This window comes from Haliotis asinina, chromosome 1 (genome assembly GCF_037392515.1).
Source record: "Haliotis asinina isolate JCU_RB_2024 chromosome 1, JCU_Hal_asi_v2, whole genome shotgun sequence".
Classification (NCBI taxonomy): domain Eukaryota; kingdom Metazoa; phylum Mollusca; class Gastropoda; order Lepetellida; family Haliotidae; genus Haliotis; species Haliotis asinina.
In genome coordinates this window covers 30099476-30121838 of record NC_090280.1, presented here as the reverse complement: position 1 = coordinate 30121838, position 22363 = coordinate 30099476, and the positions used below count along the sequence as shown (strand labels likewise).

Sequence of the window (22363 nt, the reverse complement as noted above, 5' to 3'; positions counted from 1 at the left end):
TTCACATGTTAGCACACATTTAATTTGATCACTGACACTGTACTCGTATTTGTACAATGGGGCCTGTGATCTACAAGTACAGAAAACAAGACCATCCAGGGGATTTGCATGGTAAACAAGGGTAAAAAGCATGATTAACCATCAAAACAAAAAGGCTCAATGCTCTGGCACGCCAGGGAGGAAACAAAGCCCATACCTTTCTCTGTTTCTCTGCATATTCTTCTGCCTGGGCATTGAGCTGTTCCTGCATACGTTGTCTTGACCGCTCCATGGCCTCGAGTCGGCTCTGAGCCACACCTACATCTAGAGTAAACAACCAGTTCAAAAGTACAATAGACGTACAAGACTTCTTTAACAGTAATCATCAGCTGCCATAAAATTTCCTGTGCTGGGATTTGACCATTGATCTTTGCTGCGGCAACTCTTATGCAGTGTTCAAGTTAGCACAAAAGCCTCTGTGTTTCACTCAAATAAATCTTATTTCATGTATTATATCTCCTACCTACATGTTCTGCACATAAAATATGTGTGTTCTGGTTAGTTAGATTTCTAAATTACTTCCTTAATTTTCTTGTAACTAAAATGTAACATTGTCCATTTTGACATGGTGAAAATACCGTAACTTGGAATACCCTTGGTTTCTAAATACAGCCTTCACCAGCTGGCAAACCGAGTATGACAATACATGTCATGCATTCATACCATGTAGTTATTCGCAGTTTAGAGATCACATTTTCAGATCATGTGGTGTGTGCCACACCTTCCCATTACCATAACGTTTCTTGTTATAGGTGCAGTTTGCATGGTTTGTAAGTCATGCAGCTATTCTGTTAAAACTATCACCCAATATTCCAGGGGCTGTCACCCATTTTGTTCTGTTGAGGTAGGATCATTCACTTCATTACATTTGTACACAATTCATCACTAAAAACACCAACACCCCTAAGCCATAAATTATGAATAGTTACTAAATACATTACGGTTCACCTTTGCTGTATCATACATTGAAATTAAAAACAACATGATGAAGTTATCATAACATAAATTTGATAATTTTTAAATGGCTTGGAACTAAGACTTCGCCTATGAACCAAGCTGTCAGCATACCATATTTCTTGTAGCTTTCTTCCTCTCGAGACTTCTGCATCTTGTCCCAGGATGCCTGGAACTTGTTCCTCAGATACAGGAGGAGAAAAACCCCAGCAAGCAGGAACCAGCCATAGGTCTGTATCACCTCAACACCTGCAACACATGCTCACAGACATCAGACATAGGTCTGTATCACCTCTACACCTACAACACCTGCTCACAGACATCAGACATAGGTCACTGGTCAGTATCACCTCTACTCTTACAACACCTGCTAACAGACATCAGACATAGGTCTGTATCACCTCTACACCTACAACACCTGCTCACAGACATCAGACATAGGTCTGTATCACCTCTACACCTACAACACCTGCTAACAGCCATCAGACACAGGTCACTGGTCAGTATCACCTCCACACCTACAACACCTGCTCACAGACATCAGACATAGGTCTGTATCACCTCTACACCTACAACACCTGCTAACAGCCATCAGACATAGGTCACTGGTCAGTATCACCTCCACACCTACAACACCTGCTAACAGACATCAGACATAGGTCTGTATCACCTTCTACTCTTACAACACCTGCTAACAGACATCAGACATAGGTCTGTATCACCTCTACACCTACAACACCTGCTCACATACATCAGACATAGGTCTGTATCACCTCTACACCTACAACACCTGCTCACATACATCAGACATAGGTCTGTATCACCTCTACACCTACAACACCTGCTAACAGCCATCAGACATAGGTCTGTATCACCTCTACACCTACAACACCTGCTAACAGCCATCAGACATAGGTCACTGGTCAGTATCACCTCTACTCTTACAACACCTGCTAACAGACATCAGACATAGGTCTGTATCACCTCTGCACCTACAACACCTGCTCACAGACATCAGACATAGGTCTGTATCACCTCTACACCTACAACACCTGCTAACAGCCATCAGACATAGGTCACTGGTCAGTATCACCTCAACACCTACAACACCTGCTCACAGACATCAGACATAGGTCTGTATCACCTCTACACCTACAACACCTGCTCACAGACATCAGACATAGGTCTGTATCACCTCTACACCTACAACACCTGCTCACAGACATCAGACATAGGTCACTGGTCAGTATCACCTCCACACCTACAACACCTGCTCACAGACATCAGACATAGGTCTGTATCACCTTCTACTCTTACAACACCTGCTAACAGACATCAGACATAGGTCTGTATCACCTCTACACCTACAACACCTGCTCACATACATCAGACATAGGTCTGTATCACCTCTACACCTACAACACCTGCTCACATACATCTGACATAGGTCTGTATCACCTCTACACCTACAACACCTGCTAACAGCCATCAGACATAGGTCACTGGTCAGTATCACCTCCACACCTACAACACCTGCTCACAGACATCAGACATAGGTCTGTATCACCTTCTACTCTTACAACACCTGCTCACATACATCAGACATAGGTCTGTATCACCTCTACACCTACAACACCTGCTCACATACATCAGACATAGGTCTGTATCACCTCTACACCTACAACACCTGCTCACATACATCAGACATAGGTCTGTATCACCTCTACACCTACAACACCTGCTCACAGACATCAGACATAGGTCTGTATCACCTTCTACTCTTACAACACCTGCTAACAGACATCAGACATAGGTCTACATCACCTCAACACCTACAACACGTGATAACAGACATCAGCCATTCATCTGTATCACCTCAACACCTGCAACACATGCTCGTGACCACTTGCGATCGCCGCAAGTGTGTGTGATTGAGGTGGTGACTGAAGAAAATCTGAAACTGAACAACCATTGTTGAAACCATATGCCGAGCCACATGACATATGACGTCACATGAGATCAACTGAGAATAAGATGAGACTGTAGTGAGCTCATTACAACCAATTATGAGATAACTTACGTAACTCAACAAATACAGGTACAAATACTTTCCGTCTATTTCTGACAATAAAAAACACTTTTTGTCAGATGGAGAGTGATGGAGACCAAAGCAACAATCTTGAAGACCAAAGAGACTGCACTTATACTCACTAGCGACCTCTGTGTGAGTGACAGCAAGCACTAGAGACCAAATTTTGGGTCTAACTTGGTCACAAGACCGGTGTAACCAGGGTGTTAAACCACTACAGTGTGGGCTAGGTTTGCAGTATTATAGCGAGATAGCAGAATCACTACAGCAGAGTATCTGATCTGGTAAGACCACACCTGTGTCACCATCATAATTTACTAAGAATAATTATCTTTCTGTAATGCATTATGTATCTTTGTATCTATGTTATATACTTTTTTCAGTACCCATACTGGGAAGACAATATATGATAAAGCACTTATATGCATATGTATTTCCTATTAAACATACCTATTAATCAGTGGTTTCTTGTTGAGATTTTTTTACTACCTTCCACAACTAAACCACCCTGAATCCCACTGTAATACCCTCGGTAAGACTTCCCTCCATATCCCCACTTAAATTTCATTCTAGCCAAATCATATCACCTGAATATATATTCCTCATCTGATAATAAGAACTGTTTGAGAGGCATTCTAGAAGTTGCTGAGATAAAGATGACAAGAATTTTTTATGGATGATCAACTTCTTTATTGCAGGGTAGCGACGTTTCGGTATAGATTCTTGAAAACGGTATAAGAATCTATACCGAAACGTCGCTACCCTGCAATAAAGAAGTTGATCATCCATAAAAAATTCTTGTCATCTTTGATAATAAGAAGTTTTAACAAGTTTTAACAGTACAACTCATAAAAACTACACTCTAATAACGTTTTCCCCAAGGTTAAGACTTAAGGGAGACACGGGAGGAAATTTTTCCATACCCGCATCATTGTGACTCAGCCATCCACCTGCCCCTACCAAATACATGACAGGCAAAATGATATAATATTTAGTTGGTCATACAGTGATACACACTGAGAAACACAAGTTACAACTTTAGAATATGTGGCAAGACTAGATTACCACAAATTCAGGAAATGAAGAAAGTCTCTTAGCTCCTTATCATTATATTTTATGACTATAATTTGTGGAGCCTTGTAAAATACGGTCATTTCTGAGACGAGGTGTCAGTCAATCAAAATACCTGTAGAAAACACGTCGGTGATAAAAGCTGGATTTTCATTTCTTAAAACCTGTGGATGAGGATTCCCCTCTTCGCCAACATCTCCCATGGCGCGAGACCAAATCTGACCACGTCTGAGTCAATATCGACGCTGTTCACTTTATATACGTGTTCTAGTACATCAACTAACGAAAACACGAATCATCAAAACAAAAGTCGTCACGTCACAGGAAACTGATACAAACACTCCTCACTTTCAGAGAGACCTAAAGGGAGATAACTCAAGATCAAAATTGCTCAGTTTGTAATGGCTGAACCAGGATGACAGAAAATATGAACAGAAAATATGTCAGATCAGTACAATATCCTCTCTGTATAATGTATATGTGGTTCAAGCCATTTCATAATAATCCACACGTACTGTGCGCATAGAATAATATATTATTATACACACACACACATACACCAACAATTTTCAAGAGCATATATTTCCTGTCATCGACGTTGTTCGAAAAAAAACAACTCGACAACAGTTAAAATTTGTACAGATATTTGATGTTTAAATTTAACATATGGCTAGAACTGTATAGCACGTGTAAATGACCTCCCATGACCGAAAGCTTCGAATAGATCTCACACTGCCATTTAGAAAGTGGACAAACTGCTAGAGTTATACGTGACACCTGCCGATTAAATTTACGTTTGTAACAAGGGAACGCTAGTAGTATGTATGCTAGAACCTTTTTTCTGGTGGAAGCAAACATTGTGTGCTGGCAGTAAGATGCATCACCCTCACAGTGAAGGACCTCGCAGTACAATTCTATAATCAGTGTTTTACATGTTGTGATCATTCCTTTTTCAAAAACAAGAAATATAGTAAAAACTATGTATGCTTGTCCGTATCTTAGCTACGATCAGGGAGCCTATATAGAGAGTGTTATAGAGTATCCCTGCTACGATTTGGTTTGATGTTTAACGCCGTACTCGGAAATATTCCAGCATATTCCATATAATAATCGAGTGCGGACTAGACAATCCAGTGATCAACAGCATGAACATCGATGTCTTACACCCTTGAAGATGCGCTATTTCATGTTGATTCCCACGTTGAGGCTAAAACAATAACTAGCAAGTCCGTAAAGATACTCGATTTGAAAGCGGCAAACAACAAAGCAATGTTATATAACTAGCAATCGTATTATAAATTGTACCCATATGGGGAATGGAACTCGGACTTTCAACGTGACGAGTGATCGTTTTAGCCACAATGCTACACCACCGCTCCTGGGATAAACAGAGCTGCCAGGGGCAGTTTTTGCTTTCTTTGTGAATATTTCTTCACACACTACCCCACTCATCAAATTAATATTGTATTTGACCTGTGACTTGTAACCGGGATACCGGGGCCCGACGGGTAATGGGTGGGACCCGGACCCGTACTAATGATGTGACTAACAGCTAAATTGTAATGCGCTATTTTTCAAAATTAAAAGGAAGATTTAGACATAATTTAGAATCACTTTTTATGACATTGTAAAACTCTAAGCCTCCAAGCTGAGGAATATATTGTCATTTCTTACAAATTTGATGTCAGGAATTAGCAAAACGGGTATCGGGGTAGGGTAGGGTTATAGGGAGTGGGGTAGCCGGGTAGAACATTTAGGCGCTTCCCGGCCCTACAGTGATATGTTTCGCTAGCTGAAGGAGAATTTCCAAACCATGCATGGAAAAGGAAAGTGAAATTCTCTGAACAAAGCAGTCATAAAATGTTTATTGATGAAACGATACCACTGACACTGGAAAACGAAGTTCGCGTTAAACGAAGAGTGACTGATGTGTTTGATTGGCATTTTAGAAACCACTGAATTATAAGTGGGTGTGATACATTATGGATGACAACTTTTTAAATTATATTGCGATGCGACGTTCTCATACTGCTGTCAAGCAAGAGTGAGGTACTACTGGTAGAAGGTGATGATTTTTGAGATTTTACGTGCGCTTTCCAACATACTGCGGGCGCTGACAACTTAGTGGTAGGTGTAGGAGCTACCCATACTACGGAAGCCTAGTAGGGCCACACTTCGCTATTATTCGGCATCTTGTATCTTGAAAATTCAACTTAGTATGTTGAAAACTCAACTTGCTATATTGAAAATCCAACTTGCTATCTTGAAAATCCAACTTAGTATCTTGAAAGTTCAACATCCCATCTTGACAATTCAACACAACTTTGTTGAATATTCAAGTAAATATCTTGAATATTCAAGTAAATATCTTGAAGATTCAACTTAGTATCTTGAAAATTCACCTTACTGTCTTGAAAATTGGTATGTGTCCCAAATGTAGGAATTAATTCTGATTTGTTATTCATGCATGTGACTCGGGGCAAAAAGTGTGTCTGAATCACCAAAATGTGCATGTAGTATAACATTTTGAGTCAATATTTCAAAGTAAACTGTCATCTAATGTGAACAAAACATATGATATTTTCAACATAAGGTATTGTTAGCCTCTTCCATACCCAGAACATATCTTGATATGGTTTATTTTTTAATAACTTATGTTTTAATGTGATGCCTCAAAAAAGCGTAATCTACGTTACCCCATGAAAATGACCATATAATTATTACAAAAGTTAAATGCATTCATAAGATAATATTCCCTATTTAGAGTTCTTTGTAGGGACAAAACAACATCTCATAGTCTCTAAATTTAAGTCGATATTTCACCAGGATGATTCACAGGTTTAACGTTGAAGAGATCTTTTAAGGACATAATCTACGTGACCACCATCAAAACTGTACATCCAGCGTCACCAAATGACCTTTTGTCAATAGACGGACCTATTCGTTAGTAATACCTAAGTGAAGACAATGCTCTACCTTAACACTTTAAACGTATGGTGGGTGCTGAAGGACGTCTGTGTAATCTACGTGATGTAATCTGCGTCACCATATTTACATAGGAGCATCACACTTTCCTCAGATTGCACGCTTCAGTTACGTACCTTTGGTACTGTGTGCCCATTGGTTCCAGAAGTATTATTGCCAGAGTTATCCAAACGCCAGACGCACATGACGTGACAGGCATTTGTTACGGTTAATAATTTGCCATTACGAACGGTATAAGAAATTCCCTCAGAACCAGCAAAACATAACACTGACAAGTCTAAAGTTTTCAGTCATCTGTATTGAGCAAACAAGACCAAGATACAAAGATTCACAATAGGGGTTTCATGTACAATGCAAATGAGTCAAATCTAAAGTAATGGGTCACTAATATAACATCAGCTCACCAAAGTCTCCATTTGCGAGTGAGAAACAGTAATGCTGAATGTAACACGGCGAGTGGTGAGGCGAGTGAGTTTAGTTTTACGTCGCACTCTGCAAGATTCCAGCTATATGGCGGCTGTCTGCAAATAATCGAGTCTAGACCAGACATTCGACGGCAGGAGCATCGATCTGCGCCATTGGGAATCGATGAGATGTGTCAACCAAGTCAGCGAGCCTGACCACCCGATCACGTTGGTTGCCTCTTATGACAAACGTCAAACATAGGTTGCTGAAAATAATTTTAACCAGGTTGTTCTGCAACATATGTCATATTTGGGATTTCACTTTCTTAGTAAAGTACAAATTCTAGTACTTTTTTCGGTTGAGTCCCATCCGGGATTCGAACCCGCACCCTCAGAGTCAGGCACCTAATCGCCAGCACACAAAGTCAGCCGCCTAGCCCGCTCAGCCACCGCGACTTCCACTAAAGAAATACATTCCCACTAAATATGCTGAAGCCATTAAAACCGCCAACATATATAGATACAACTGGCAGATATGTTTTACATTGACATCTGTGGATCACTTGGAACATGTCCAGTCAACAACGACGTCAGTGACGCAACCACGACATCGAACAAAAGAGGTGTCACTTGCAGTCAATATCGTGTGTGTCCACCATGCACTGCAAGACAGTCTCCGGGGTCATTGGAAGACACAGATTTCTCAGAAACAGCTGTGGGATGGTCTGTCGGTGTCAATTCAGCACTTGTCTTTGGTCATGGTACCACCCCTTCCAAAATGACCACAGTTTGACCACGTTGATAAATCCGTTGATGTCCATCTGCATTAATGCAGCATCAGCAACTGTTTTGAACTGATTTCGCAAGTGTATTGCGGTCCTGTCGTGCTATCGTCAAAGGTGGTGCAGCAGGTCGCGGACACTTGTATCCCTTACGGTGGCCCGGAAACGTTGTCGGTTTTCTTTTTTTTAAATAAATGAGTTATTGCTATAAAAATCCTTTGATCTTGGGGGTGTAACGTTCTGGGTTATACGAGCTATCTATCGAAATAGGTGACTTGAACTTTACCCTTTGTTCACTTACATAGAGAAATCAATAAATATGATCACTTTGTATGTTTAGAGAATCACTGATTGACATTGATTGATATGAACAGCCATCAACTCATCATCTTGGGTATATATAATATGCCGCCCATACGTGCGTTCAAATTCATCACTTTCATATTATGGCAAACCAGCAGTTAGTTCACTCACGAGGTGGCAAATATCTACATATATCGATGGGTACTTGCTCAGAACGAACCCTAGAGAAATGCTGCTTCTTGGAGTTCCCGGGGATGTGTAGACTCGGCTATTTCCACTGTTGGTGAAGTCACTAAACAACCTGGCATACAGAACCCTGAACGTGTCAACTATGATATAAAGGTACGAATATGTTACGTGCGAACGCAACCGCCGTTTCATGCTTAATCAAACAGCAGAGGAGAGTGGATGTCTATCATGTATTATGAAATGGTTTTATGAAGAGTATTAAATAATGTGATTAAAATACATTGGTCAAATATGTCAATTCAATGAGTGGTATAGTTGCAATTCGTAACAATGTTCCATTTACCAATTTAGTATTATCCGCATGCTTATCGTCGAGGTTGGCATGGAAGGTAAAAGAAGAGTTTTGGAAAGGCCATCCCAACGTTTTCGATACGATAGAAGTCTCTTTTTGTAGGAGCCACAAATTAATAAACTGAAAATGCTGTAACATACTGCCGGCCAGAGAAAAAGAAATATGAAGATCCACAGAGGGAACTGTCCATCTTGCAACACAGACTTACTTTTGGCATTATTGATATGTTGTATTATCTTAGACAGGATTTGTTGCAATATTTGATATAATATTTCATATGCTATGTATTTATTTTCTAGTTAAGTAGCTTTAACACCAAATACAAGAAAATTAGGCCATGAAATGTCAAATATCAATTTAGACTTATTTCGTTTCTTTTCCACTTCAGCTTTTCTTATCCACCTTGTGCTTAGAATGGTCTTTGTTCGACTTAAAGGTAATGTTCCCTATGCTCACTCCAGTGGTTTTACAACTTCGTTGGAGCTAACCGACGGAGAAGGTGACCAAGCCAAGACAGACACAAGCGATTTTTGTTCAGCCATTACTCCACACACTCCATACATCACCATACTTCTCCATGTATGGAGTACAGCAGTAATTGTTTTGCTGTGAGGTGTATTAGTTGCCATGCTATAGCAAGTTCAGTTTGTTCCAAATGGTCGAGGTGGTAGAAGCTTAGTGTATCAGGGATATAAGTTTCGAATTAAGACTAGTAAAGCGTGACACAGCATATTGGAGATGTTGCGATCCTTCTTATCGAGCGACGATTAACGCCAGGGATCTAATTAGCTCCGCAACTGTGTTGTTATCTTTGCACATTCTCCCTCATTACATGGTGAAAACATGTTTTAATCTATATATATTAACTCTTTTCACTGTCTCAGCACCGCTTGATAAAGCAGCAAGATTTAGCTCTGAAACATCGCGAAAAGAATAAAAAATAGCTATCCATAAAACGCGTCATGCATTCAAGTATCAATACATTATATATAGTTTGATACTCTCCTGGCAACAGCTGGCAAGTTCATCATCTCTTCTGGAACAATACACTTGACGACATCTATGTTGGTGACGTGGTGTTCATCTAGGCTAAAGAAGCGATGGGGTAAACTAGTGATTAAAGTGTTCGCTCATGACGGGTTCGAATTCTCACACTAGGTACAGTGTGTGCTGCCAGTTTCTGGTATTCCTCGCCAGGATAGTGTTCCTGGAATAAGCAGTATTTGTTGGCGTTCATGAAAGACAACATGATGTCTTGAAACGATATTATATGAGCCAAATTGTCTTTATACACCATTGAGGATGATACTGTCAATTATGACCCAGATCAAAATTGTTTAAAGTACAATAAACACATTAAAAAACACAATAAACCTTTGAGTTAAAAACTATTGCAAAGTGGGCTGATCATACAATGGCATCAATCAAAGTTCTTAAGGCACACGTGCGGTTTGGTAGCCTCATGATTAAAGCGTTAGATTCCCCAACAAGTGAACAATGCGTGGAGCCCATTTCTGCATAGTGTCCGCGATATCGCTGGGATATTGCGAAAATAGCGGCATAAAACTATACTCACCCACTCTTCTTTTGTGTATGTGTGTGTGGGTTTGGTTTTACGCAGCGTTTAACAATATCTTAGCAACATCACGGCGGAGGACACCAAAAATGGTTTATCACATTGTACCCATGTAGAAAATCGATCCTGGGCTTCAACCACTAGGCCGCCCCCCTGCCCCGAACTTGAAAACGGTATAAGAAGCTACACCGAAACGTCGCATCATAGAAATAAAGAAGTATCATCAATTAAGTATTGTACTTTTCCATTATCGTAAGAAACTCGTAAAATGCCAGTGAAACAGAACAGGCCAATCAAACAGATGGTCCAATATAATTTCATCAACAAAAAGCGTCACAAATACCTTGGCCCATGGAACAACATATACTGTATCGAAGTATGTATACTTTTTGGCACTGAAGGACTGAAACTCATACTCACTTTCACACATAATAATAACAATAATACCGAGGTTACTTACACAGCGTAATACTCTACACCACAAAAAGGAATGCTGAAACCGTGCTTACAGAACACAACATTATTACCCAAGCTGCCGAGAGAGTTATAGTCATATGACTTGTCCCACCGGGTACCCATTTTCCATCATTGGTATACTTGATCGAGCGTCTGCCAAGAGAGATGCTTTATTCATATGTGCCATGTGTATGCGAACGCTTTAACCGCTAGGCTAACCCACCGCTCCAGACAAATCGGTGTTCACTTCAATATATCCTTTGCTGTCAGCAATGTCCCGGTTATATGACGGCCCGGAGTGAATGATTTAATGTCTAACGCCACATCGGCAATATCTCAGCCATATCGTGACGACAACAAGTTATATAAGAAAAAGAAAACATTTTGAAGAATAAAACTTGTGACGACGGACAGTAACAATACTAGGGTATCACAGTTTTGGAGATGAAACTAGCACGGAAAAGTAAAACATTCTAGTAATTAAAGCAGGCAATAAAACACGAGGTATATATCACCATACTAGGGAACATGGGGACTTGGGGGTCCTTAATATAAAGGGACATGTGGTTCAAAATAGTGTGTTGCATCAGGCATTGTGTTCGTCATTATGCGGTGGGATAGTCTTGTGTTCGCCTGTCACGCCGAAGACTCGAGTTCGATTCCCCACATGGGTTCTTGTATGATCTGGAACAGGTTTTAATACAGAATGTCATAAATTTGTGAAATTTAAAATTTACGAAGATCAACCAATATATTTCTGACCAGTCAGTTATGTGGAAGAAGAAATACTTTTTCCAAGACTTCGCAACCTGGAACCTTTACAAAGGCACTGACGTGGAAATTTGTTTCACTCGCTCCAAGGACTCCCTCTTATCTGAGACAAAGTTTCAACAGGCTGAGAATTTGCGTTCACACCCTCTGTGCGTTTCTCAGCATTTTATTCCAGGCTTGTCTGTTCCTGTCCTCACTACTGACAAGTCGCTGTGTCGTCGTCACATATTTAAATTTTGCCTTTGGAGTGTTGGGTAATCTAGTGGTTAAAATGTTCGCTCGTCACGCGGAAGGCCCTGGGTCTATTCTTCACATGGGTACAATGTGTGAAGTCCGTTACTGGTGTCCCCGCCGCGATATTGCTGGAATATTGCTGAAAGAGGCATAAAGCCCCATTCACTCACTCACTCAATCACCAATCCATCCACCCTACCAACCAACCTTGCTCCTTTTTGCTTTTAACTTTGCAGGCAGTCAAGACACCTGTTGCCAGATCAAAAGAGATGGTTACCAACCTGGTGAAGGCTTTAGCAGTTCTTACAATATATGTAACATTGAATCTCATCCTTTACCACTATAAACTGAGAGGCCAAACAGACAAACGAAGGACTATGACTGGCAAAGTTCAAAGATTGAATGCATCTAAACAAGCCTATGAACGAGGTTCATCTGTCATTAGTGTCATCGATGACGCCCGGGCATCTCCTATGGAGACGCTTGAAGGTGATAGAAATGATGGAAAAGAAGAAGCAAGACGAAGATTTGGGGGGTTCCAATGGGTCAGTGACAACGTCACTTTTGTGTATGCAGGATACAGTGACAACAAGGATGAATTGCCAGTAGTCCGAGTCATTGCAATGATTCGAAAAGACACCAAGCATAAGTTCACATGCATGCTTGAATACCCCAATGGAAAAACTGTCAGAACAATTGGATTCCAACAATGCAACTTTTACCCAAGAAATTCAAAGAAGAGAATGTTAGTATGAAACCTTTATTCTGAATATGTATTAACTCCAGCATCAATATGCCTTTCAACCTAGTTTCTGAATATATCTCTTTGAGGAATGAACACTTTCAAGTGTCCCTTGGGGTGGTAAAACTCTTAAGATGCCATAACGCATAATTAACCGAACAATGTGATTTGAAAGAGAATGTCCTCCAACATTTCCGAAAATAATTAATGTCTGTAAATTAACCCTTTTCATGTCAAAAGTTACATCACTGACTATCATAACTCTAAACGTGATTATCACTTAAACGTGCATTTTAACTTCAGATACTGTAACGGCTATGTGATCTGCCCTCGCCCATTAAGAGCTGGTAAACCCGCTTTTCTCTCCGTGCACAAATACGGGGAAATCTCACCAAGAAACAACATCACAGTGTGGTATCCCAAGAGGAAACGAAACAACATAACAAGATGTTGCAAACCCTTTGAGAGCAACTACAGTAATTTGACACAGTTGGTTTGGAACATTGAACTCAGTCGTATATTTGGAATTGACAAATTCATCTTCTATCTTGGCTCTCAGTCAAACGATGTTGTGACTGCACTCAAAGAGTATGAAGCTGAAGGTATTGTTGAACTGAGAAACTTTACTTTGCCTGCAGGTCCCATTCAGAAGTACATCCAAGAGTATGTCCACTGGCAGCAAATAAGCACACTCCATGATTGTCGTTTGTCCCAAATAGGATCGGCTAAGTATGTAATTTACCATGATTTTGATGAAATCGTTGTTCCAAGGAAGCATAAGAGCCTTGTTGAACTGGCAGATGAGCAAATGAACAAATCAACTAATGGCCAGGAAGCAATTGGAGCTCTTCTCTTCAGGAATGTGTATTATCCTTTATTAGCAAATAAGACAATGGTCGACTTTCCTCTGAAACAACATGCTTTTCGATATGATATCCACCCGTTGTTATATACGACTAGAGAAATAGTAAGTCCGGTATTCAAGACACCGAAGTCGCTGATTATTCCCGATACTGTGGAGGAGATGAGCGTCCATTACGTCCTAAAATTTAAGCCAGGTTACCAAACCCAGGTAGTGAACCAGTCCATTGCTCATTTGCATCATTACCGCAAAGTAACACAGGCGCAATCTGCTGAATCTGTTTCCCAGGACCTCTTCCTGCACAGGTACTCCCAGCTTCTTGCAGAGGCTGTACTGAAGAGATGTCGAAACAAACACTGTTCAAAGTAATAACCATCATTACTTGTTTCGTCCATACGCCGAATGTGGACACTTCCACTGAATATCAAACAAAAAGATCCGATAGGAAATGGTCTTTAGTCTTGTTGTTAGAGGCTCGCTGACTTGGTTGACACATGCCATCTATCCCAGATGTGTACGTGGATGCTCATGTTGTTGATCATTGGATTCTCGATTATTTACAGGCAGCTGCCATACAGATAGAATATTGTCTCTCTTTCAGCATGGGCTGCTGAAGAACAATTCTTACCCGGACCCTCGCGGGTCTCTTGGGTCTCTTTTACAGATTGCATGCTGCCAAGTACAATGTGCACGAATCGAAATAATAATGTGACAGTTGAAACGAACTGATAAAAAAGGTCCATGTGACAAGCTCACGGGCCTACGACGGCAGCTGGGTGAGTATGTTTCGTCACATTGGGGTCATTTGCGCGATATTGTCCTCTGACGACTGGATTATATGTCAGTATTTTCCTATAGCTAAATCACGAGGCAAAGTTACACATTGATAAAGGTGAGTCACTTTGTTTTTTACATTTCTTTTGCTGTGTTTGTTTTGTTTATATTTTTAAAGCAGAACTGTTCCCATGTGTTATGCTAGGTAGACACTACATTCACCATACTGACGTCTCATGTTTTATATGCCACAAGACCTATTGCATCAAATTCACACTACCATGCCACTGATCAGTATATATTTCTGTCATAGAGCCTTATTGTTTTATAACAAAATGCCGATATGAATGACCAAATTAAGAAAATTAAAATGCTTTCATCACATTTGCAGAGGTAAGAAGTTGTGCGAACGTATCGAGAGAAAAAATCTCAATTATTTGTTTACAAAACATTCATAATAGCGCCAAAATTAGCCTCAGGAAGCCACACACATACGGAGGCAACAGCCAGCCATCAACCGTGATGGCTTTGTGCGGGGTCTGCAATGTATAATTGCTCCCTGTAAATCCAACGCAATACTTTTCAATAATATATATATATATATGTCGTTGGATTTACAGGGAGCAATTATACATACATACATACATACATACATACATACATACATACATACATACATACATACATACATACATACATACATACATACATACATATATATATACACACACACATATATACATATACACACACATACACACACACACACACACACACACACACACACATATATATATATATATATATATATACACACATTGACTACACTATCCAAAGAACAATTATCGATGAAAAGGTAAATTATATCATCGCAGAATTACACTTACTAAGACCTAATACCAACAGCCCAAATTTCTGTAAAGACATATTTGAAAATGTTCAGAAGAGGTTGTGAACTCTGGAATTTAATATCCTTTTCGGAAAGAATTTGGAGAGAATTAAATGAAATTGAAAAGAAATATACGTGTTGTAAACAAAAACAAAAGGCGACGAGCCAGATAAGATTTCTTCATTATTTCACAAGATATGACCTAACCTTGGATTCCAATTTCCAATATTCTGCCAGGTTATAGATCTGATCATTCTACCATTTCTGTTTTTTTCCCCCAAAATATATAAACCAAGAAAGAGGGAGGGTTACACATGGTTCCGATTCCCCGGCCAAGCTCCGCCCACCGTGGTTACTGTTGCTACGTCCCCTAAGCTTTCGGATGCTGAGCTGTCAAACTGGCACTGGCAGGCACCGATTGTCTGTTGACAGTTCCGAACACAATATCTTCTGCATTTCTGCCAGATCACGCTATTTCCACGCAAAAATCGAAACAGAAAGGCTTGAACTATTTCTCGCATGGTTATGTACATGACATACGACTTTATAGCCGTGACAACACTTCTGACATTGATGCCAAGTGCTGGCGGTCAATGTCGATGGAAAACTCCACTCGGAGATGTCCAACTGTGATCAGTCTTGTTATAACAGGTAATATTGTAATCTATGGGGATGTGGGTCCCTGTTCCTCCAAACAGACAAAACATTACAGTCAGTAAATCTTGTTTCTAGTGACAAGACTAACATTTCATGAAAATGAAATTAGGTTTATTTCACATTCATATGAGAGGATGCAACAACACAATATTATATTTTTATCATTTGTACAAAACTACACCCTTTACTGGCTTCATAATGGACAATTCAATTATGCATATGCTATCTAATTCTTCTTAAAACGTTTCATGTATGAAAACAGCTTTTGAGAATAGTGAAAATGTTATTCTAACTTTTGTCTGTTACAAAAACACATTTTGGAAAAGAGTTATGTATGAACAGACAGTACAAATTTGACTGATTTACTTGAACGGAGAAGCAGGAATTGTGTGGGAGACCACTGTCAATTTATTGATCTTTGCAATTAAATGCTTGATGTGAACACGACGTATAGCATTTCTCTGGGTCGCTAGAGTCTCTGCTTGTGACATTTGTTCCTGTTCCGTTGACGAAGCAACGAGGAATATTCACGTTCAAACCTAGGTCGTGTAATTCCTTTTCTATTGTAAAGCCTTTATCAGCCATAACTTAATCTCCTCTTGTAAGACGGCTAGTAATCACCAAGCTTCTTACAGTATAATAAAATCCTGATTGATCAGTTAAAGCTTTATATGAAACTGAACCGGTAAACAATTCGGATACAAATGTCAATGAGCCACAACGGTCACAATCAACAAGAAACGTTAAGGTAGTACTTGACTTACAGTCACTGTAACTGAGATTGAAACCAGTAGGCCCGGGGGACTTAAGTCTTTTCAGTTTTGTTTCATCAATAACGATAGTGGTTGAAAAATAATTTTCTAAATTCTGCAGGCATGTGTTGGGGAATTATACTTAAATGTTGTCATATACTCAACTGGCCCATTTTAAAGTACATACGTTCATATTGCACCACGTGATAGTGACAAGCCGAAACACATGGCGAGGTCGTTTAATCCGAAACTATGACACAGTCAGCATAGAGTCAGGAACAAGCAATTTTTAGTTTTAGTAAATAACGACCTAATGTCAAGGCGACGTTTCTCATACTGCAAACATGATGCATCATAACTTGGCAGAAGGAAGGCCAATTAGGCAAGAAACCTGACATAAGTAATGCCTGTGTAGTATTTAAGCAAACCCTTGAGTTTCCCTGATCTCTCTAAAACACTGGTCACATTAAATCTTTGACAAGTTCCCCCCTCAGCTCTAGAATTTCTTTGTCTTTTTTCTTCAAAATTTTCTTCAGGTTCTTGATCTGTTGCCCCTAATCGTCCACCTGGGATCTCAGATACTGAATTTGGACAATCCGGTGTTGCTCAAGTGGAAAAATAACAGCTAATTAGTAATATAGGATGAAATACACAAGAAGAATGTGTCAGTGTATAAAGTTATTGGTTCGATTTATCTAATTCCCTATTTTCTGACTAAAGCGATCACATGCAGTATCAACTATGTATGCCCCTATCAAGAAGTGCCATCAGTACACCTCCCTCATAGGTATGAAGGTCAATTAACAGATCCTGAGAAGGCAGAGAAAGAGGCAAGAGGACAAACTGAGAGTCGTTATGGAAAGAAGTGAGATCTAATCGCCTTACAGGTTATAGAAAGAAGAAACCTACACTCTCTTTTCTCAACAGTCTATTTCTAAAGACTTCTATCCATTCAGTATCTCTTTCCTATGACAGGAACAACAAAGTACAGACCAAGAAGAGATTTTTAGAATGCAAAGTCTTCTATATGAGAGTGGATTAGTATTAACCAATAATTTCTGCTTCCTTGAAGCTTCTCCTGATTGCAACATATGTTGCCCTGAACAGGTCAACAGAATTATTGAAATTAAATGTCCGTACACAGCTCGACACTTCACTTAGAAAGTGTAATCCCAAATATGATATGTTACGTTCTGACCACTTTCTAAATAGCATTGTGTAATGAAAGTTTCAGAAAAAACAATCACTTATAGTAAATATGTGGCAATATTTATTTATAGTAAATATGTGACAATATTATAATATCATGGGGTTTTTGTAACCTAAAGTAGGTAAATATATGGATCAAGTAATTTACTTTTATAACTTGTTGTCACTTTACTTTGACATACTTTTCTTTATATAAGTATACTTTATATTTATTCATCTCCATCTCTAGATCTCATTTAGTTTTGACAGATTATTTATCTTACACAATGGTTTAATCTTTTCGTTGTTATTTTATATTTGTTAGTTTTATTACAGGTATATTTTGTTATCGCACTTGTTTTTGTATAATTTGTTACAGATCAGTTTTTTCATATGCATCGACTTATTTAAGAACATACTCCTAGTTGCTTAACGTTTAGGTCACACAGTTTACTCGTACTTTATATCAGCCTCCATTATGTTTGTGTTGTTATTTTTATGTATGTTATGTTATATGTATTTATTGATATTATATGCTGATATTATCACTCTTGTTGTATAATAACTTGCTTACATTGTGTCAAATAATATATTAATGTTTCTTCTTTGTCCAAATTTAGGGGTTGAATAAAATCATCATGCAATGATAAGTGAGGATAAGCTATAAACAGATGATGTACCATTCTTTTGTTGTGTGGTGATGTTGCTTACGTACCGCTGTTTGTCACATTAGCGGACCTTGTTTCAAATAATAGTAAAGTTTGCAATAGGAGTACAAAAAGAAACATTTATACAACTCTTATAGGCACTGCATTCTTGAAATGTTATACTGTTATATACACTTGTTTTTCTTACTTAAATATACCTTAGAAATAAATCACTGACATCAAAATACTCAGATACTCTTTCTTGGTGATGGCCGGTTGGTATTGAATCTCCCCCAATAGGACTATTGTATGGAAACTCTGCTGTTGGTCCACACGGATCCTTGAAATGCTGTCAGTGAACTGATTATCAGATTCCCCAGATATTCTAGAACTTAACACATATGTTTAAAGTGTGCAAATTCAAAAATTGATTTTTGTAATACGATGCAAAAACAATATCTGCTTGCACTTCAACTTGACAATTTAACATGCATATACATATTGATCATAATAACAGCTTGTTAAAAGAACCATTGTAAAGTGTACTTCAGTGTATACAGATTATAACAGAAAAAAAATAAAATAAAATCGAATGTAAAACAAAAGTAAATTGATATTTGATACTCTATGCTAGCTGTCAGTAGGCTTACATACAGCAGACCTATATCGAAAATACGTAATATTATGTAATTCCAGCATACGTATTATAATTCCAGTAGACCGATAAACTAACTGAAATCTTCCCTTTTGACAATTATTTAATGTATCAATGATAAATATACCTTTGAACACACATGTGTGTTTGTTGATTTTGGTATTCAGCTAATGATGGGGTCTTCAACACGTCCGAATCCATCGCAAGAAGGACACGTTTCCAAACGGGTCTTGGACTTGGGTTTCGGAAAAGGAATGAAAACTGCATACCTTAGCCTCTCTTGACATCTCTCAACAGAACTGCAAGTTCCCCATGAGATTGATATAAATGAAATTTTGTATGCGGCTAAGAATATGAAAAATAACATCACAGTGATATTTTGTAAGAATTTACACCTTGGAATGGATGTGACGTGTAGATGTATAGATACTTAAACCGTGATTAGGATGAAAATCACCGAATCTACACTGACATGTCGCATTCATTGCAGTAATGAAAGTGTGCATTCATACAATGTTTCTCTCTTCATCTCAGAGGCTTCAAAAATGCCTCTCACGGAAGTTAATATTTCACGTATTCTTTTTGGGTTTCCTTTTATATTAGGTTGTATATGCCTTCGTCTAGAGTCATTGTTACGTCACATACATTTGGGCATCCCAAATACCTTTGTTGTGTATCACCAATGATTTTTATGTATGTCTCTTTCTAGCGTCATTGTTACGTCATCTGTATTTTTGCGTCACAAATACACGTTATATATCTCGCCCATGAATTGTTTGTACCCCTTTCTGTATCGTCATTGTTACGAAACATGAATTTAGGCATTACAAATACATTAGCTCTATGTCTCTCATCACTCAGTCATACGCATCCCTCTCGTATCTTTCTTGCGTCGTATGCATTTTGTCGTCACAGATACATTTCTCGCATGTATGGAAAATTAATGAACTAATTATGTCAATTTTGGTGAACATAATTTAAGATAATCCAACACATTACATTGCATCTGAAGAGTCATTAAGATGCGAAATCGTTTTTGTTCACAAGAGTATTCAGAGTTGGGCCAACATTGAGCCAACGTTGGGCCAACGTCTAAATGCTATCTGGGACTAAGCACTTTCTACACGAACTCCTTTCAAAATCTGATGCGCCGATGAATTGACATGCCACCTAAAGCATGAAAAATATAACTCAGAAAGATGCCCGATATATTCGATCGATCAAATAAAAAAAATCCTTAACTTTGGAATGTGTGGAATGCCTGTCTCCGTCAACACTTAAATCATTTTAACCAAACGGTGACATCATTAATTCATTTAAATACCGCGAATAACTCACCAGCTTTATGTTATCATGGACTGACTATCACGGTTCATCATACTGTCACCTAATAAAAGGAAGTTGTGAAAGAAAATACTGTTCTTCTAACTTGTGATGACGCTAGTCCATGGTCCCTCCTGTCTTACATTATTCAACTTCATTTGTCGTTGGGCGATGGTGATTAAAACCTGCAAAGACTCAGGTTGTGAAGCCCATTTCTGTTGTCCTCCACCAGGAAATTATTTGAATATTGTTAAAAGCGGGGTAAAACAAAAACCGTGTTTTGATAATCTCGTACATTTATAAAAGCAAAATGTGTGTGGTCAACATCCGTCACTTTCTGACGGTGTGCTTGGTATTTGACCAACTGCAGCTGGTAGATTCTATAAGCTTCACGGCCTCTGGCATCAGGTTATGTCGGTCCAAGTGTATACAGTATTGAAGTCGAGGTATCCAATACAAAGTTGAAAACCTAAGGTGTCGTCTATCAGAAAAGGCAACTGAGGTGACTTTGGAGAAGATTGAAAACCGCCTTCATCCAACACATCTTTCAGATGTAAGTACTGTCCTCAATGTCTACAATGACCATATGTATTCATATATGATCACATGCAAGCATTTTGAAAGCCTACTTCTACTAATTGTGCAAAAAAGATGTTCATTGAACTGTGTTGTTTACAGATCTGTTATTATGTCATGAGCTGATACAACACGTTAATAGTGAAAACGTCTACCGGTTTGGCCAGACACGCTTGCACCTTTCAGTATGACTGATCCCTAGGTATCCACGATGTAATTAAGGATAGACCCAAAAGGACATGATTTCCAATCAATAGCTTTATTCAAATATGTGTATATGCATATACTTCAATATTTCTACAAAGTCTGCAAAAAAAGGAACAGCTACTGAACAAAACAGGTGAACTAGCGGCGATAAATTTCCAATTAAATATTGAGAAACCATTGCTGGTATAGCAAGACATGCTTACACTCTTCACGAACACCTTGTGATATCATTGAATCACAGGTAGCCTTAGTTTTCACGGGCAATTTTAACAACTCTTCAAGTGGACAACCATGGGTATTACGTTACACTGACGTTTTACAAACAGGGTCTTTACTGGATCTGAATGTGTATACTAGTCGTATACTAACTGTAGTCTCCAGTCAGTGTACTGCCACCGGTTTATTTGATGTAAGAATGGAAGTGGTGTGTTTGGAAAAACGAATAAACGTTTTCCAGAGCCGCAGGAGCTCAACATGGATGTTGCTAAATTCTGTCACCTCGTCCATGCAACAAGTGAGGTGCTTGGGTCACATTGTGTCTCATAGATGTTATCATCAGTACTGTGTGTGCTATACGTACCTTTTTAAAATGTGTATGTGTGTTTAAGGCTTACCGTGCTGATATGGCTGGAATAGTGTTCTAAATAGCCATAAGTCCCTTATATACGGTATAACAAGTGAAAGTGTCTCAATAATATATGCAGAAGGTCTGTCATGGCAACTGACGTCTCTCTTCAGGTCCAAGCTGGCATCGGTACTATCAACAGTCTATCAACACTTGCCTGTGGATGAGATATCTCGAGACTCATGCTGGAAAGACTGTCTGTGTCAAAGGTACTTGCAGTGTTTTGTGGTTTATGAAAAGATTAACATGCTAAAATCCTAA

At 39.0% G+C, this 22363-nt stretch overlaps 2 protein-coding genes across 2 annotated transcripts in view; one reads left to right on the top strand and one right to left on the bottom strand.

Moving 5' to 3' along the window:
- LOC137290242 (selenoprotein S-like) overlaps window positions 1-4525 on the bottom strand; it is a 69771-nt gene extending 65246 nt beyond the window's left edge. The window contains exons 1-3 of the mRNA XM_067821003.1: window positions 4269-4525; window positions 1108-1242; window positions 197-303 (exon numbers count right to left, since the gene is read on the bottom strand). Coding sequence (XP_067677104.1) covers window positions 197-303; window positions 1108-1242; window positions 4269-4356 — 330 coding nt within the window. The 5' untranslated portion in view covers window positions 4357-4525. The remainder of the gene's footprint in view (window positions 1-196; window positions 304-1107; window positions 1243-4268) is intronic.
- Window positions 4526-12582: 8057 nt separating this feature from the next.
- Window positions 12583-14178, top strand: LOC137271730 (beta-1,4-galactosyltransferase galt-1-like). Its single transcript, XM_067804143.1, has 2 exons — window positions 12583-12950; window positions 13251-14178. Exons 1-2 carry the CDS (start codon window positions 12583-12585, stop codon window positions 14176-14178), a joined length of 1296 nt encoding a protein of 431 aa, XP_067660244.1.
- Window positions 14179-22363: the final 8185 nt, after the last annotated feature.

Excerpts from the sequence above, each read along its gene's own strand:
- LOC137271730 (XM_067804143.1), top strand. The coding sequence starts at position 12,583 with ATGACTGGCAAAGTTCAAAGATTGAATGCATCTAAACAAGCCTATGAA. Across the intron at positions 12,951-13,250 it reads AGAAATTCAAAGAAGAGAAT|ATACTGTAACGGCTATGTGA; the intron begins GTTAGTATGAAA and ends TTTTAACTTCAG.